Source organism: Anomaloglossus baeobatrachus, chromosome 1, assembly GCF_048569485.1.
Source record: "Anomaloglossus baeobatrachus isolate aAnoBae1 chromosome 1, aAnoBae1.hap1, whole genome shotgun sequence".
NCBI classification, from domain to species: Eukaryota; Metazoa; Chordata; class Amphibia; order Anura; family Aromobatidae; genus Anomaloglossus; species Anomaloglossus baeobatrachus.
Genome location: NC_134353.1, coordinates 676,696,121 through 676,711,904, shown reverse-complemented (window position 1 = coordinate 676,711,904; position 15,784 = coordinate 676,696,121). Strand labels below are relative to the sequence as shown.

General features: G+C 40.4%; 1 protein-coding gene across 3 annotated transcripts in view; it reads right to left on the bottom strand.

The window, feature by feature from the left end:
• Nucleotides 1-1,464: 1,464 nt before the first annotated feature.
• SEZ6L (seizure related 6 homolog like) overlaps nt 1,465-15,784 on the bottom strand; it is a 720,622-nt gene continuing 706,302 nt past the window's right edge. For all 3 annotated transcript variants that reach the window (XM_075320063.1, XM_075320062.1, XM_075320061.1), the window contains 2 exons: nt 7,290-7,392; nt 1,465-3,799 (listed from right to left, as the gene is read on the bottom strand). In XM_075320063.1, coding sequence (XP_075176178.1) covers nt 3,770-3,799; nt 7,290-7,392 — 133 coding nt within the window. In that variant the 3' untranslated portion in view covers nt 1,465-3,769. The remainder of the gene's footprint in view (nt 3,800-7,289; nt 7,393-15,784) is intronic.

Here is a 15,784-nt window from a genome sequence, read left to right as displayed (position 1 = left end):
ATACAGGTGCATCTCAATAAATTAGAATATCATCAAAAAGTTAATTTATTTTAGTAATTCAATTCAAAAAGGGAAACGCATATATTATATAGTCATTACAAAGAGAGTGATCTATTTCAAGTGTTTATTTCTGTTAATGTTGATGATTCTGGCTTACAGTCAATGAAAACCCAAAAGTCATTATCTCAGAAAATTAGAATATTATATAAGACCAAATGAAAAAATTATTTTAAACTTAGAAATGTTGGCGCCTACTGAAAAATATGTACAGTAAATGCACTCAATACTTGGTTAGGGCTCCTTTTGCATGAATTACTGAATCAATGTAGTGTGGCATGAAGGTGATCAACCTGTAGCACTACTGAGATGTCATGGAAGCCCAGGTTGCTTTGCTAGCAGCCTTCAGCTCATCTGCATTGTTGGGTCTGGTGTCTCTCATCTTCCTCTTCACAATACTTCATAATAGGCTTGGCGAGTTTGCTGGCCAATCAAAAACAGTGATACTGTGGCCATTAAACCAAGTATTGGTACTTTTGGCAGTGTGGACAGGTGCCAAGTCCTGCTGTCAAATGAAATTTCCATCTGCAAAAAGCTTGTGGGCAGAGGGAAGCATGAAGTGCTCTAAAATTTCCTGGTAGATGGCTGCACTGACTTTGGTCTTGATAAAACACAGCACTACACCAGCAGAAGACATGGCTCAGTGATGGCTCCCCAAACCATCACTGATTGTGGAAACTTCACACTAGACCTCAAGCAGGTTGGATTGTGGCCTCTCCACTCTTCTTCCTGACTCTGAGTCCTTGATTTTCAAATGAAATGCAAAATTTACTTTCATCTGAAAACAACACCTTGGACCACTGAGCACAGTCCAGTTCTTTTTCTTCTTGGCCCAGGTAAGATACTTCTGGCGTGGTCTATTGGTCATGAGTGGCTTGACATAAGAAATGCCACAGTTGTAGCCCATGTTCTGGAGACATCTGTGTGTGGTGGCTCTTGAAGCACTGACTCCAGCAGCAGTCCACTCCTTGTGAATCTCCCATAAATTTTTGGATGGCCTTTTCTTAACAATCCTATCAAGGCTGCAGTTATCCCAGTTGCTTGTGCACCTTTTTCTCCCACACTTTTTCCTTCCAGTCAACTTTCCATTAATATGCTTGAATACAGCACTCTTTGAACAGCCAGCTTCTTTAGCAAAGACCTTTGGTGGCTTACCCTCCTTGTGCGGTGTGTCAATGACTGCCTTCTGGACATGTCAAGTCAGCAGTCTTCCCCAAGATTGTGTAGCCTACTGAATCAGACTAAGGGACCATTTTAAACGCTTAGGAAGCCTTTGCAGGTGTTTTGTGGTAATTATTCTAAATTTCTGAGATAATGGCTTTTGGGTTTTATTGGCTGTAAGCCATAATCATCAACATTAACAGAAATAAGCACTTGAAATAGATCATGCTGTTTGTAATGACTCTATATAATATGTGTTTCCCTTTTTGTAGAGAATTACTGAAATAAATTAATTTTTTGATGATATAATTTATTGAGATGCACTTGTAGTTGTTCTGTTCTGTGTTATGTTACTTCTTTTAACGGTTTTAGGGTTTGGAAATCTTGAAGCTGATAAAAGAAGTGACATGCTAAGTGTAGTGGAAGTCTCCTACTTTCCATACTTAAGCAGAGAACAAAAGATGCTCATGACAGAGACAGTGTAAAAATGAGGGCATTTTCCTAAAGTGACTTCATCTGGAAAACTAGGTGGCTGCACCGGTTAATAAAAGATAACATGTGCAAATACCCATTGTTGAGCTTTTTTTAACAGCTTTTTTTGTTTCCTGAAGCATTTTTTGCAGTCACCACAATACTAGTTTGAAGCTCAAAATAGTGACAGCATATTTTTCCCACCAGTTGTTTTTCAAAACCTGAAGTAGAAGAAAAATGCTTAATATAGAAAGACTGATCATATGGACAGCAAAGTGGTTTTACAATAGAAATGAACAGGAATAGCCTTTCAAGTATGCCTGAGCGATTTTTCATGCATTTTTATGAGTTGACCTGCTCACATCAAACACATCAAAAAAACACTGTGTATACATATCTTAAAAAATTTGTAGTTAAGCCAAATCCATTAAGTCTGTTTCTTCCACATCGGAGGTGAGCGGTAGCTATAATGTTATGACCCCACATACCTACTGAGACACACGTACGATTGGCAGGTAGTGTGAATGTGTCCTATTCTAATTACCTGGGCATGTGCATGATACCTGGTAAGTGACTGGGGTCATAATGTCTAGTATAGATGTGAGCGGTGCCAGATAACTCCTTTAACTGCGAATATAGGAGTAACAAAGATATAGATCAAAGGTTGTTGAAATATATAGATATAGATATGTGTATTGCATTTTATGTTCTGCTGCCTTCTTGTACGGACTCTGACAACCCATATTTTTGGCCAAACCAGCAATGGCTCCAAAAAGGAGCAATTTAAGTATTTTCTCAATAATTTTCTGTCTGTATGATCTAATTATGAATTTAGTAAAAAAGAAAAACTGCATGAAACGGCCATGTGTGAACCATTTGCCTTTCACAATTTTTCTTGTCCATTTTTCCACATTTACCAAATTTTTAAATTCAAATAGTACAAAGTTGATGTTGCACACAACTGCGCTATTATGATTATATAATACTTTTACATCAAGGTCAAGTTATTTCACTTCAAGGTCAAATATCAATATTTTATTTTTAGGAACTCTTCTGAATTTTATGGGATTTTGACTGATATTATTAGCATGATTACACATTTTATAAATGATCTTTTTGTCTACATTTCTCTGCTGTAGTAATTTGGATTTGTAGGACATATACGAGCTCTGGCATTTTCATGGACTACCTTGAACAAAATGGATTACTTGTAGGAAATATCTCACAAATTTCACAACAGACATAGTCCAGTTATTTAAAGAAAAAAAGATACCAGAAAGACAAAAATGTAGACAGAAATAGCTGTTTTGTTTTCTTTTAAGTGTCTGGGTAAAATAAAGCTCTTTGGGGGGAGGGTATTAGAACAATAATGCGTGGTGCTGTTGGGAAGCAGACCGCTGAATTAATGATAGGTGCATAATAGTTTATAAAAATTATTTTTAGGGATCAGCAATTTGTAAGCTTCTGGATTACGTCAATAGGCTTGTTATGACATCCTAAATTATTCATTTTGCTCCTTTTTATGCCTCATTACATCTCAGCTTTTGGGTATTTTCTACAAAAATGTTTGAACGTGTCTCCCTTTTCATCCTTAACGAATTTTGCTTTCATGTGCAATTCTATAAAGTGCATAAAAGGCGCCACAAAGTTTGCTAATATCTTTTTTTTGTTTCCAGTTAGTTCTATAGCACAAATTAAGCAAAGGATACAAATCCTCAAGACTTGAAGCAAATCCTGAGAAGCTGAGGGCTATCGCTTTGTTAGCACTGCAGTTTTGCTAGATTTATGTTAGAATAATCCCGGGAGCATTAGTTGTCCTTGTTCTGACATAAGTTTTTTTCTTGGCCCCTGCAACATAACAGTGTTTCCTAAAAACATATCTAGTCTCCTAAATGTAAATGTTATAAATACAGAGATGGAAATCTTCAAGAAAGAGTCAAAAGGAAATACAACTAAAATACTAAAAGGTTCATTTTAACTCCACATAGTCTCTGGATTTAGCACTGAGAAGTTCTTTCATGTTGCAGAACTGACATCTTGAAGGTGTCCGGCGCTTTCATTCATGTCAAACTCCAAGTTTCTATATTGAAACTTCATATTCTCTCGTTTCCTGAAAGAAAAGAAGAATCATACTGAATATGTACTGGCACTGGGACATTATCACAAAAACTTGTTTATTTTAAGCGCATGAGTATGACACCCTCATTGCCAGAGAGAAGCTAAACAAAAGGCTTAAAGATAGATTTTTGTATGTTCATAGGATCAGAAAATGTATTTCATATAATACTTTAACAGCAGCTGGCAGAGAGAGGTCATCTAACACAGAAATAAGAAGTTCTTTCTTACCGACCACTCTACCCAAAAAATTAAATGTTGATTCTGACCCCCAATTCACTGGAAGTAGTGTGTGATGCCCAAATGGTGGAACCTACATCTAATATACATTTATAGCATATCCTCCAACAAAGATTTAAGAGAAAACAATGTACAATCTACATCATAATTTAAAAAAAAATAAAAAAATTCAAAAGGGTATTCCCATATTAGTAAGTGATGCCATATAGATATGGAATCACTTAACACTAGAACTACTGAGGTAGTCATTTTGACTACTTTGCACTATGTATTTCTATATAGGTGTGATGAGTCCAGTAGTTCTAGTGTTAAAGGGGTTTTCCCACAAAGGTAATTTTAATCAATAGATTTTGGAATAATAAAAGTTTTCACAATTGGATGTGATTAACAAAAAATGTAAATGTGCCCCTGTTACGTACGGTGTAATGGCCGTGTCTGACCATACAGGGACATTGCCTGATCATACCATATCTCCTGGGCAGGGAAGGAAGTTTAGATATTACAGCATGTGATCACAAATTATTCTTTCTTTGAGGTAAAACATTGCAATTAAAACAGGCAGTGAAATATTTTACCTCACAAAAAGAATAAGCTATGATCCCGTGCTGTAAAGTCTGTATACTCTATTTGGCGTTCTCCCCTGCCCACGAGATGTGGTATGATCAGACCATGACCCTGTACAGTCAAACACAGCCATTACACAGTACATAGCAGGGGCACATAAGATTATCTCAACACAGGGTCATTTTTTTGTTAAACACATCCAATTGTTTAACTTATTATTATTCCAAGATCTATTGATTAAAATGTATTTCGATCATGGCAAAAACACTTTAAGTCCCCCTTTACATGTCCGTGTCTCCGGTACGTGCTAGGTCCGTGCCCGTATGTACCGGAGACACGGTCACACGTATACCCATTAAAATCAATGGGTATATGTGCACGCACGTGTTCTGCCAGAGGCCCATGCCTCCGTGTGGAGCAGACGTGTGCCGTGTGCTCCACACGGATGCATGTCCATGTTTCTCAGGCAGCACGGGCCCACACACGTACCACACGGAAGTAGTGTGGATGCGGGTGCACGTGACACGTGCCAGAGAAACACACGTGGCGTTGTAAAAAATCACAAACTCACCTCCACCATACCTGCAGTCTCTGCCGCGGCTCTCACCTGCATCCGTCCCCCAGTGAATTTGAACAACGCGTCTGTGACGACATGGACACTCAGTGCCTAGCATGGGTTAAAGTTTCTTAAAATTCAGCCAGACGTATTGTTCTTTTGTGTGTTAACTCATGTTTGCTAAACTATTGTTTGGGACCAGACCCTTCGGAGCAATCATTGTAATGTAGTTGTGTATTGCTAATCTAATGTAAATTACCTTAGTAGCCATTGTCTAATCTGTACATTTCAGACCACATGTAGATATCCTCAGTCTTTCTATCCACATCAATTAAATGAACATTATCCATGCAGCTTGAAATTCATCCAATAAGAGAAGCAACCTTGTACAACCAATCCGATAAGGGCACAGTTTATCCTAAGGGAAGGTTATGGCTATAAAAGGGATTTCTTTAAGTCACCAGTGGTGGATGGATGTGCATGATCCAATCTAAGCTCTTAGGAGCTGGCTAGGGGATCAGGACCAAGATACCTTGTGGACTCAGTCTAGGGACTTTGGCTCCGACTAGAGGATCACTTGGCTACATGGCTTCGACCTAGGGACTCCAGTTCCGATTGGAGACCATATCCACAGTCTAGGGATTTCGACTCCGGCTGCCAGGATTATATCATCATACCAGAGACTACTTAAGGAGGAAACCTAGGTTGGGACAATCCAGTCACCTGGCTACAGACTTTGCAGTCCTCAGCCAGCTTCCTAAATCTGGAGTTACTCCATTCTCGGTGGGTGCCCGCCAAAAGCGGGGTGCTGCTGGATTGGAGTAAGTAGCCCTGGAAGCTCTGAAGCACGGACATTCAAATCCCTGGTGAGCCAGCGGAAGGGTGAGACTCTGTTGCCTGTTACATTTGTGTGTTTTACTGGTTATGTGTTATGTGACGTTAATTGTTTAGGAATCCAATAAAGTCTTAATATTGAGATTCCCTCACCCTGTGTTGTCTGAGTAGTGTTCCGCCCACGGTTAAGGAGGTCGTGCGTTTAGTTAGGATCAGCCCTGAGCCACACTGTCTTTCTAAAGGCGGCTGGGCCAGCGGACAAGAGCACCCCACTGAGCCCCGTGTCTCCACAGCATCTTCCTCACTGGGGACCGGAAGCAGCATCAGCGGGGCGTGGCCTGTGCCGGACACTGTCATTCAGCACCACAGACAGCTCCTGAAGAAACAGGTAAGGCGGGGCTTTACGTTCTCCATGTGTTATTAGCTATAACACACGGTGAACAGGAATGTGCCACAAACACGGTACACAGGGAGCAAACCACCCCTTTAACACGTACGTGAAAAAACTGATCGTTTTTTTCACAGACGTGTGAAGGGGGCCTAAAAGGAAGTTGTTAGAAACTCTTACACCACTAAACTATTTATATGAATGTATAGCCCTTTAAAAATAATCAAGTTGATCCCTTCTTGAACCCAAATTGATTCCCCAGCAGCGAGAATAGCATTGGAAATTTGTGTGTATGCATTTGGTTGGGAAAGCCATTGGAGCATGACGATGCTAAGTACAGCTCCTCAGCCTCACACTGTATCCCTGTGTAGCGACTCTCCCCTCTGGTTGATTGACAGGGCAGGGAATACAGTGTGAGACTGAGAAGCTGTAAATTCATCCTGATGCCCTAATGCACTTCCATACACATACATACAAAACTTTAAAACATGATTTCTCAATGCTGGAGCATTGCTTTGAGATCTTAAGGGGATCATCTTTCTTTTATTTTAAAGGGCAATGCTATCAAATAAATGATTTGAGGGAGTATAAGTTTATGACAAAAATACATTTATGTAGCAAGATTTCCCTATGCAGAAAAGTATAACTCGACACCTAACTTTGCAAGTTCAATGACTTTTGTTGTGTTAAATGTTAATATTCTGAATTATCATGATCTCTTTCTTGTGTGTTAAAGACAGGCTATATCTGTACATCAGTCCATATGAGACCTTATTTAGGTAATAGATCCCAATTATCTTAATGAAAGCTGTGTTCTGCAAATAAAGACAGAGGCAAGGCTGTGGTTGGCAGAGCATAGGTATTGTATCCAACCAAAGGATTGGCACATGGATGTATACATACCCCAGTCTCGTAGATTGGATTGTCAAACTCTGTCTCTACTGTTATCTGGCTGTACGGATGAGAATACATAAGAGGGAGGCGAAGGCTGGAATAATATCGGCATCTGAAAGCATAGAAATTAGGTAAGATTACTACAAAACCTTGACATATAATTATTGTATGCTAGAATACATAGTTTGTCTTTTTTTTGTTAGACATTTCTTGTGACAATCTCTGGCCTCTTATCTCCCAATATACAGTGCCTACAAGTAGTATTCAACCCCCTGCAGATTTAGCAGGTTTACACATTCGGAATTAACTTGGCATTGTGACATTTGGACTGTAGATCAGCCTGGAAGTGTGAAATGCACTGCAGCAAAAAAGTGTCTGGACACTGTTTTCTAGGTTACTTGCACAGGGTATTAATATATTAAAGAGGTTTATCTTACCATCCAGCGGGCACACAAAACCACATAGTAGGTACAGTAATAGTTACATATGTGGCAGCAGTGGCTCAGCATTGCGGTATCAACAGGATGAGAAGTTTGCGCAGGTTGGGGATAAATGGGAAACACTCAGATATGTGAAAAGTCATACGTGTCTGTGTTGTAATCTCTGCAGATGAGTTGTGGCTTGAGAAGTTGTCATGTCTGTCCTGGCCAGATGGAAAAGCCGGAAAAAGTGAAGACTTCACCAGAAAGAATGTCAGCTGTAAGTCACTATCTGTAACTGTACTGTAATATCTGCACGACTGGTATCTACCACTATACGGTCACCATATGGCAATAATAACAGTGTTGATCTTTGTCTAGAGATATTTTGGTAACAGCGCAGTCATCTGCTGAGGTTCTCATATATCCACTATTAATGTGCACCACCATAGTTTTGATCAAGGTTACATGCTTAGGGGCCCACACAGAAGTTTTGCCCCCCACCCCCCTACCTGAACCAAACCTAGTTAACCCTCTGTGCCCCCTATAATAGAACAATTCAGTAAAAGAATCAGCCAACAAATGTCCTAAAACAGAGCTCACATAAGAGCCATATAACAGAAGCAACTTCTAACTTTCTGAGTTGAAACTTGAAAAAAAAGGATGATGTAGTCTTGTCTGAAACATGAGAAGGTCCTGGGACAACAAATGTACCCTTAAGGCCCCTTTCACACGTCAGTGATTCTGGGACGTTTGTGCTTTTTTTAAAACGTACCAGAATCACTGACATACGCAGACCCATTATAATGAATGGGTCTGCTCACTGATTTTTCACTGCACGTGTCTCCGTGTGGCGTACCCGCGTGTGCGTGATTGCCGCACGGAGACATGTCCATTTTTTTCTGGCATCACTGATGTTCCACGGACCACGCAGTGGTGTGGTCCGTGAAACACGTGCCAGAAAAAAATGTGCTTTTAAAATAAAGAACATTTTAACTCACCCGGCGTCCAGCGATGTCCTCTGCAGCCCGTGCAGCTTGCTGCTTCTGAGCCGGCTCATTATTGTCATGCATATTCATGATGCGCGACACAGCCGACCCGGAAGCAGCTGCTGCGGGGGTCAGCGCCGGCCGGATGCTGCACCGCGGGAGCGATCAGCACCATGGAGAGCGGGAGCGGGCACAGGTGAGTTGATTACTAAGTGCAATCACGGGCCACGGAGAACGGAGCCCGGATTGCACTTAGACAACCCACGTGTGCCGTGATTCACGGCACACGCAGGGACATGTGCGTGTTTTACACGCCAGTGAAAAACATCAGTGTTTTTCACTGACATGTGAAACGGGCCTAAAACGGTGGCCCAAAGGCAGAAGAAATTTTCAACTAAATCCCTGTTTATTTATTGCTGTAATCTAAACTAATTTCTAATATTGCTGCATTCAAAATTTCCTATCCTTCCCTTGCTACGATATCCAGCTGCTATAATTTTTTTTCTCTACTTCCTGTCTGATGACACTTAGTTTGAGAGCATGCTGGTATTCTTAAATGAAGTGTCATTAGAGGACAGAGGCTGTGGTCACTGCCATGGCCTCTGCCACATCCCTGAAAGGAAGCGTTATCAGTGACTCTCATTTCAGGGGCTGCTCTCATTCCTGCTGTGTCCCTGCACACTGTCATTGTTTTATTTGCACAGTGACAGTGCGGTCTGTGTTGATTGCTCAGATCAGAAGGGCAAAAAACAGAGCAATAAGCAAATAATAAAGAATAACCAAAACAGCTCTTGAAAATGTTTTTTTTGGCAGACCCATGTTATCAGAGTACAAAGCAGTGTTCAGAGGCCAGTACCGTCTCCGCAAGTGACATCAATTGCAAGGGCGGCACTGGTCTCTGAACTGCGCTGGATGCTTAGGTGCCATGCTGCACTGAGGGGACTCTCACTGGAGTAGACAACAGATTTAAGACTTACACAGAACACCCATTTATTTCAATAGATGCCATGAAATGCATAGGTTTTTTTTCTGCAGGTGCAGGCATTACAGGGAAATCAAGTAATTGTTGTCAGGTTCCCCTGCAAATTAAAACTAATGGGGTACATGCAGCGGGACAAACTGTGATAAGCTTTTTTGTTCTAATGCAATTGAAATGAAGCAAAACAGCCGCCACCACATATTTCAAGCTGCAAGCCATTCCAGACATTAGGACAGGTTGCCTGAAGAAATACTGCTAGTCACGTGGCCTGAAGAAATACTGCTAGTCACATGTCTCTGAGCGATGTTAAGACAAGTTCCTGTCAGGTTGATGGCAGCATCGTGAAGGAGCATACCTGATCTGCTCACTCACCATAACAGGTTTACCACTTGTTACAGAGCAGGGCTGAAGCAGGCAAACAAAACACCTTGACTGACTACGCAGAATGGCTTTTTTTCTCTTGCTTTAGTCCTGCTCAGTTGTAAATCTGTTCTGCTCAGTCAGTCTCATTGCTTTGCTGTAAACCTATCAGACTGACTGAGAAGAATGGACTAAATTGCATTAGAAGAGGAGTATGTAAACCTGTTCGACTGACTGAGGTCACTTATGCTTATTCACGATGCTGCCCCTCATTCTGACATGAACTTGCTCTACTTCCTCAGAGATATCTGTCTGGAGAAGCGTTTCTTCATGCAAAAAATCCCTTTCCCTCCCTCACTACACTATCTAACTACTATTATTTTTTTGGCCACTACTTCTTGTCTGATGACGCTTTGTTTAGGATCCCAATGATATTTGTCTGGAGAAGTGTTTCCTCATGCAGCCCATTGTAATACTTGTCTAGGACACATTATAGCCTGAAATATGTGACAACAGCCATTTTGGGCACCTTCTAGGAGAACTCCTTTAAAGGGTTATTCCCAAAATATACTGTGTGCAGAATTATTAGGCAAGTTGTATTTTAGAGGATTTTTTATTATTGATCAACAACTATGTTCTCAATCAACCCAAAAGACTCATAAATATCAAAGCTTAATATTTTTGGAAGTTCGAGTGTTTTTTTTTAGATTTGGCTATCTTAGGAGGATATCTGTTTGTGCAGGTAACTATTATTGTGCAGAATTATTAGGCAACTTAATAAAAACCAAATATATTCCCATCTCACTTGTTTATTTTCACCAGGTAAACCAATATAACTGCACAAAATTTACAAAATAAAAATTTCTGACATGCAAAAACAAAACCCCAAAAAATTAGTGACCAATATAGCCACCTTTCTTTATGATGACACTCAACAGCCTACCATCCATAGATTCTGTCAGTTGCTTGATCTGTTTACAATCAACATTGCATGCAGCAGCCACCACAGCTTCCCAGACACTGTTCCGAGAAGTGTACTGTTTTCCCTCCCTTTAGATCTTACAATTTATGAGGGACCACAGGTTCTCTATGGTGTTCAGATCAGATGAACAAGGCGGCCATGTCATTAGTTTTTCATCTTTTAGACCTTTACTGGCCAGCCACGCTGTTGAGTAGTTGGATGCATGTGATGGAGCATTGTCCTGCATGAAAATCATGTTTTTCTTGAACGATACCAACTTCTTCCTGTATCACTGTTTGAAGAAGTTGTGTTCCAGAAACTGGCAGTAGGTCTGGGAGTTGAGCTTCACTCCATCCTCAACCCAAAAAAGTCCCACAAGTTCATCTTTGATGATACCAGCCCATACCAGTACCCCACCTCCACCTTGCTGGCGTCTGAGTCGGAGTGGAGCTCTCTGTCCTTTACTGATCCAGCCTCTGGCCCATCCATCTGGCCCATCAAGAGTCACTCTCATTTCATCAGTCGATAAAACCTTTGAAAAATCATTCTCAAGATATTTCTTGGCTCAGCCTTGACGTTTTATCTTATGTTTCTTGTTCAAAGGTGGTCGTTTTTCAGCCTTCCTTACCTTGGCCATGTCCCTGAGTATGGCACACCTTGTGCTTTTTGATACTCCAGTAATGTTGCAGCTCTGAAATATGGCCAAACTGGTAGCAAATGGCATCTTGGCAGTTTCACGCTTGATTTTCCTCAATTCATGGGCAGTTATTTTGCGCCTTTTTTGCCCAACACACTTCTTACGACCTTGTTGGCTATTTGCCATGAAACGCTTGATTGTTTGGTGATCAAACGTCAAAAGTGTGGCAATTTCAAGACTGCTGCACCCCTCTGCAAGATATCTCACAATTTTGGACTTTTCAGTGCCCGTCAAATCTCTCTTCTGACCCATTTTGCCAAAGGAAAGGAAGTTGCCTAATAAGTAAGCACACCTTATATAGGGTGCTGATGTCATTACACCACACCCCTCCTCATTACAGAGATGCACATCACCTGATTTACTTAATTGGTAGTTGGTTCTCAAGTCTATACAGCTTGGAGTAGGACAACATGTATAAAAAGTATCATGTGATCAAAATACTCATTTGCCTAATAATTCTGCACACAGTGTAGTATGTTATCCCCTATTCGTTGGATAAGGCATAACTTGCTGATTGCTGGAGAGTATGACCACTGGGACCCCATTGACCAAGAACAGTGCTATGGAACTAGAGTTTTAAGAGTCCCATCTAAAATGTAAATGCACATTTTCTACCATTCCCCTATTCATTATTTATGGGGCTTTCTAAAAAACCAAGTACTGTGTACATGGCCAGCAAGTCTTTGCATACTGCATATGGAAACATTTCTTTTAGAAGGGTCACGTGTAGACATTACCTGTTTCTATAATACAATGATGTTACATTCACACCTTTACTAGATAGCATGTTGATGAATGCGTCTGGCCTTCTCATGTGACCCATATACCACTATTTTTTAATGGATACATATGTATTGCTTTACAAACACCAATTTCCAGTATTTCAGTAGATACTGTATAAATACTGCAATAATAGAAACAAAAGCATCCATATATTTATTTCGCAGCAGATATTTCTGTTGTTTCCTCTGAATCCAGATTCTTAAATGTGTATATAGAATTTTATTTTGTCTTAGTGATCCATGTCTTTATTGCTTATGTCAGTGTCAGGGTACCAGGCTTACGCATTGTGCATGTGCATTACTGTTTATTAAAGCTAGCAGCAAAGCACTAAGTATGTTTTTCTAGCTGGAGAAAGAAGATGAGCGTCCTTGAACATAAACTACAACAGCAGCAAACATCAGGAGAGTATAACAGCCTTGAATAGTAGAGAGCGAATGACTGGTAAATATAACACGCTCTCGCTGACAGAACATTCTGCACCAGTAATGTCGTTACTAAGTAATCAGAGACAGTAAATTAACGGCAGAAAACCAATATCCTCATCAGTTCTTCAGTTGGCTGTAAACACTATTCAAACTTTTAAAACAGAGTCAAGGAGACAGCCGATGGGAGGAGGTGGGGGGGGGGGGGTCACAATGATACCCACGGATGCTATCATTTTGTCACAAACAGCACTGCTAGGCCAGTTATTGGGGAAATCAGTGCACATATTGTATATATATGACCTATTCCAACTCATGGAATATATCTATATATATATATATATATATACTGTATAGACCACCGTGCGGAGATGCCGCCCGACCACCGTGCAAAGCTGCCGCCCGACCATCGTGCGGAGCTGCCGCCTGATCTACACCCCACCTACTGTCTCCTCCCCAAAATCCTATAGAATGTAAGCCCACAAGGGTAGGGCCCTCTTCCCTCTGTACTAGTCTGTCTACTGTAACTTGTGTATGTATTCTGTATGTAACCCTTTCTCATGTACAGCACCATGGAATTAATGGTGCTCTATAAATAATTATTAATAATAATAATAATAATAATAATAATATACACATGATTTCAGTACAGTCACTGTTCAGCTGCACAATAATCCAAGAAAACTAGTAGTTGCCACCACCAATTTTTATACAGGTTGATTGGACTCCCGTTACAGGTAGCATATGGCTTCAGAGGTGAGGTTTTTAGAGCAAGCAGAGCAAAGCTATTAAATCTTATGTATTTAATCTGAAAGATAGGCAGTGTTTACAAAAATATACAAAAGGTGTTGCAAAGGGGATGAAGCAAAACAGTATATGCAATTACATAAAATAAAAGGGATAAACAAAAGAATGACTAAATCTGATGTCACTGCAATGGCTTTATATTAGGGGAGGGAAGTTCTCCTAATAAAAAATATGGATCATTTCTTCACCGAAGTGCACCTTCTAGCATCAAACCTTGATTATAATGTGACATTTGCTTTTATTAACTCACGTTACACCCACGTTACACCCACATACCTCCCCTCTGGTGATTCAAAATAGGGATGGTCATGGGATGTGGCTTCAGTTTCTAGAAAATTATAAAAGCCTAATTTCGAGGATGTCTTTGCCCCAGAGGTCACAGGTGGAAGATAGCATGGTCATGTTTCTTATCATGACTTTATCTTTATATAGATACGAAATATGGCTTGGCAAGCGATGCATCATCTAGTTGCCTGATATTAATTTTGAGCTCATAGGCATGTCTCACAGTACTGAAATAATTTGTATGTTCCACTGGGAATCCGAAAGCTAAATGTGTATTTCCCATCCGTATCCGATTGCTACAAGCCCCAATATTCATAATTCTCCTCCGGTCCCCAAGTGTCTGAAAAAATATTTTCAAATTGAACACGCTGGTTCCTGTCCAAGGCTATTTCTCCACCTTTAGGCCTCCTTCACACATCCGTGCCTCTGGTATGTGTGATGTCCATTTTCACACATACTGGAGACATGGACACAAGTAGACCCATTAAAATCAATGGGTCTGCACACATTTCCGTGTTTTTACAGGCACCATGTGTCAATGTGGAGCACACGCGTGTCTGTGTGCTCCACATGGTGACATGTCCATTTTTCTCTGGGACTATGGATGTCACACGGACCGCACACTAATGTGATCCCTGTGACATGTACAAGAAAAAACATGTGTCACATAAAAATAAAGGATTTTTATACTCACTTGTCTTCAGCGCTGCTGTCTCTGTCTTTGTTGTTGCTTCTGGGCCTGCTCTTTATGGTCATTGCATATTCACTGCACTTATCACGGACCCAGAAGTAACAGACGCACTGGAACAGTAGCGCTGGTGACAGATAAGTGTACAAGTTCATGCTGTCCGTGTGCTATCTGGATGTCACATGGATAGCACAGGGGCAGCACACGGAACACACATGCGTACACAAACGCAACTACACCACGGACCGTGAAACATGAGTATGTTTTACGTGGACATGTGAATACAAAATTCAGGCTTCATTCTCGACTGGCATATCTTCTGGATAGCAATTACCTGTCTACACCTGGAGGTCCTGCTTCAATGATGTTGGAAGTGTCAGCTATGCCTCTCTCTTCTCATAATTACCGTAGTTTTTTCTCTTTAATTATGTGCTTCCCAAAAGAGGAGGTTATGTGGAGGTTTAGTGTTAGTCTGCTTCAGTATTCATAATGATAATTATGAGACGTCTTATAGATGTGTAATCATTCGTAATAAATAGTTTCACCCTTTTCCTGATTCATAAACATTTAATTTTTTATTCCCAATTTTAATTATTTCTAAAAACTAAATTTAAACTAACTGTACCAATAATATTAATCAATAACAAGCAGTGGTAGCAGTCACTTAACTGCATTAAACCACAGGAGCCAATCAGCACCTTCAGAAACTCATAGCTTTCTCTTATAGCTCAGATGGTACATGACTAGATGAACAAACTTATTTGACTTAAATAGAAATTGCCTTGAATTTAAGAGAAATTATCTTTCACATTTTTATGGATTCAAATGGGCCAGCAATGGATTTAAAAAAAGAAAAATTACCTCCAGCCATTTCTAATATTGCACATGCAGCTACCTGCGCAGTCATGTTATTCAGTTGACATCCAATAATTTCAATGCAAATTGAATATTCTTGCCAAATTCGAGCGAGCTGCTTATTTCAACTGTCTGCAACAATTGTGACATCCTCACTGGAAAAAGAAGCAAGGAAGAAGAAGGCAGCTATACAAAAGTGCAACAGGAATCCCGTAGGTGAGTATATATCTTAAGGGTGCTTTACATGCTGCGACATCGC